The sequence below is a fragment of the Pelodiscus sinensis genome, chromosome 30 (genome assembly GCF_052426305.1).
Source record: "Pelodiscus sinensis isolate ZL-2025 chromosome 30, ASM5242630v1, whole genome shotgun sequence".
Taxonomy (NCBI): domain Eukaryota; kingdom Metazoa; phylum Chordata; order Testudines; family Trionychidae; genus Pelodiscus; species Pelodiscus sinensis.
The window spans coordinates 6,749,965-6,752,606 of NC_143081.1; the positions used below are offsets into that span (position 1 = coordinate 6,749,965).

The 2,642-nt window shown below is 51.6% G+C and overlaps 1 protein-coding gene across 1 annotated transcript; it reads right to left on the reverse strand.

Moving 5' to 3' along the window:
• Positions 1–1,427: 1,427 nt before the first annotated feature.
• Positions 1,428–2,369, reverse strand: LOC149521077 (olfactory receptor 10A7-like). Its single transcript, XM_089774208.1, has one exon. The coding sequence runs from the start codon at positions 2,367–2,369 to the stop codon at positions 1,428–1,430; it is 942 nt and encodes a 313-aa protein (XP_089630334.1).
• Between the last annotated feature and the right edge of the window lie 273 nt (positions 2,370–2,642).

A 2,642-nucleotide genomic window follows, 5' to 3' on the forward strand; every position in this document is an offset into this window, starting at 1 on the left:
GGTCTGACCCAACGTGGTCACGCCAATGGTTGCAGCTCTGGGCAGGGGATGGCGTTCCAGTCACTTGTCGGAGACATGAGAGAGGGAATACGGGACATAGCAGCCCCGAAGGGCTCTATAGCTCAGGGGTCAGTGTATTGCTCTTATAAGCCAAAAGGCATAAGGTCAAATCCTCCTAAAGCCTCAGGGACAGCGTCTACTTTTAAGTGCACCTAGATCCGTAGTGTGCAACAGGCTCACCTCTAATCTCTCTTTGGCTGCTTGAGTGTGGCTAGGTCGCAAGTTCAGAATTCGTTGGACACCGCGGATCTAGACGGTGCTTGGTCCTGCCGTGAGGGGGACGGGACTTGATGGTCTTTGCAGGGCCCTTCCAGTTCCAGTGTTCGAGTCTATGGGTCCCGCTCCCAGCCTAGCGAGGCGAACACCTCACGCGGCAGAGGGACGCTGGGCTGGCGGCTGCTCCTCCCTGGGGCTGGTAACGCCAGACCGGTTCTCCGCGCGGTTAGTTTCAGTCCAGGCTTTCCTAGGTTCCCTCTCACTGTGTGTATCTGGAGCAGCGATACAGGGCGGTGTCTGCGGGTTGCAGACCGCTCACTGCAAGGACACTGCCGCACGGTCACTGCTGCCCCCAGGCGGCGCAAGGCGGAGGTGCAGGCTGGGTTCTTGTAGAATCTCTACTAGGTTCTGTGTCGCTGTGTGTGCGGAACAGTAATAGCGGGCGGTGTCCTCCGCTTTTCCTTACGCAGCCCGTGCTGCAGCTATTCCATTTTCACCTACGCAACCCGCTGGGCCAGAATCTTAGAACCCTTAACTGAGTACTGGGCACAGATGTGGTCTCCTCATCTCAAGAAAGATCTATTGGCATTAGGAAAGGTAAAGAAAAGGGCAACACAACTGAGGAGGGGCTTGGAATGGGTCCCATGTGAGGAGAGATTAAAAAGACTTGGACTTTTCATCTTAGAAGAGAGGAGACTAAGGGGAGATATGATAGAGGTTTATAAAATCATGACTGCTGTGGAAAAAGCAAATAAAGAAAAGTTATTTACTTATTCCCTAAATATAAGAACTAGGGGTCACCAAATGAAATCAATAGGCAGCAGATTAAAACAAAGAAAAGTTTTTCTTCCTTCAGCACACAGTCAAGCTCTGGAACTCCTTGCTAGAGGATGTGGTGAAGTCTAGGACTTGAATAGGGTTCAAAAAAGAGCTAGCGAGATTCATGGAGGTTAGGTCTATGAATGTCTATTAGCCAGAATGAGTAGGAATGGTGTCCCTAGTTGCTGTTTGTCTGGAAATGGGTGAGAGGGGAGGGATCAGTGAGGATTACCTCTTGTGTACTCTCCCTCTGGGGCACCTGCTACTGGCTACTGTTGGCAGACAGGATACTGGGCTAGATGGACATTTGGTCTGATCCAAAGTGGGTGTTCTTACGTTCTTAATTCTCTGCAAGCTTTGCACAGGGCCTCTTGGACCTCTCTGTTTCTCAGGGCATAGATGAGTGAATTGACCAGGGGCGTCAGGACAGTGTAGGAGACAGAGAGAACTTTCTTGAAGTCGCTCAAGACGTCGGTGGTTGGGAACATGTAGACAATCATGAGAGCTCCATAGTAAATGCTGACCACGATGAGGTGGGAGGAGCAGGTGGAAAAGGCCTTTTGCCTCCCAATCATAGCGCGGATTCTGAGGATGGTTCTGAGGATGCAGATGTAGGACCCCAAGGTGAGTACGAAGGGGACTAGTAAGAAAATCAAGGAGACTGTGAATGCCAACGTGTCCATCAGCAGAGGGTCATTGCAGGAGCATTTTACAAGGGGAATAAAGTCACAAAAGAAATGGTCGATACCGTTGGGGCCACAGAAGGTTAACTGGGTTATTGACACTGTGGTTATACAACTAGAAAGCAAGCCGCCTATCCAAGATCCCACGGCAAACTGGAGGCAAAACCTGCCACTCATCCGAGCTGCGTAGTGCAGCGGGTTGCATATGGCTAGATATCGGTCGTAGGACATCACTGATAGGAGGAGGCATTCTGAGCCTGCCAGAGCACAGAAGAAGTAAAGTTGTGTGAGACACCCAGTGAAGGAAATTGTCCAGTCCCCTGCCAGGAGCCCGGCCAGCAGCTGAGGCAGGACGGTGAAGCTGTAGCAGATCTCCAAGCAGGACAAGTTGCCCAGGAAGAAGTACATGGGGGTTTGGAGGTGTCGATCGGCCACAACCAACACTATGACGAGGATGTTTCCAGCCATGGTCACCAGGTAGATCACGAGAAAGAGCAAGAAGAGAGGAACCTGCAGGCCAGGAAGATCCCCAAATCCCAGGAGGATAAATTCTGTGACAGACGTTTGGTTTCCTTGTTCCTGCCTTGCCATGGGGTGTGTCTGTGGGACAGAAACAGGGTCACTGGGAGCAATAACTAACATTCATTGCAATATGGCAGCCTGTGGCACTGGACTTGGACAGGGGGTACAGACTCCCTGACAGATGTGACAGACGCTGGTTCAGACAGTCACTCCGGTCACTGCCTGGTGGCTAAAAGCTGAACGAGGGAGGGGGGAATATTTGACAGGGAGCTCCAGCAGAGAAACCAACCAAGCAAACAGGCCTGGGACTTGTAAGAGTCGGGTGAGGAGCTTCCCTTTGGC

Excerpts from the sequence above, each read along its gene's own strand:
- LOC149521077 (XM_089774208.1), bottom strand. The coding sequence starts at position 2,369 with ATGGCAAGGCAGGAACAAGGAAACCAAACGTCTGTCACAGAATTTATC.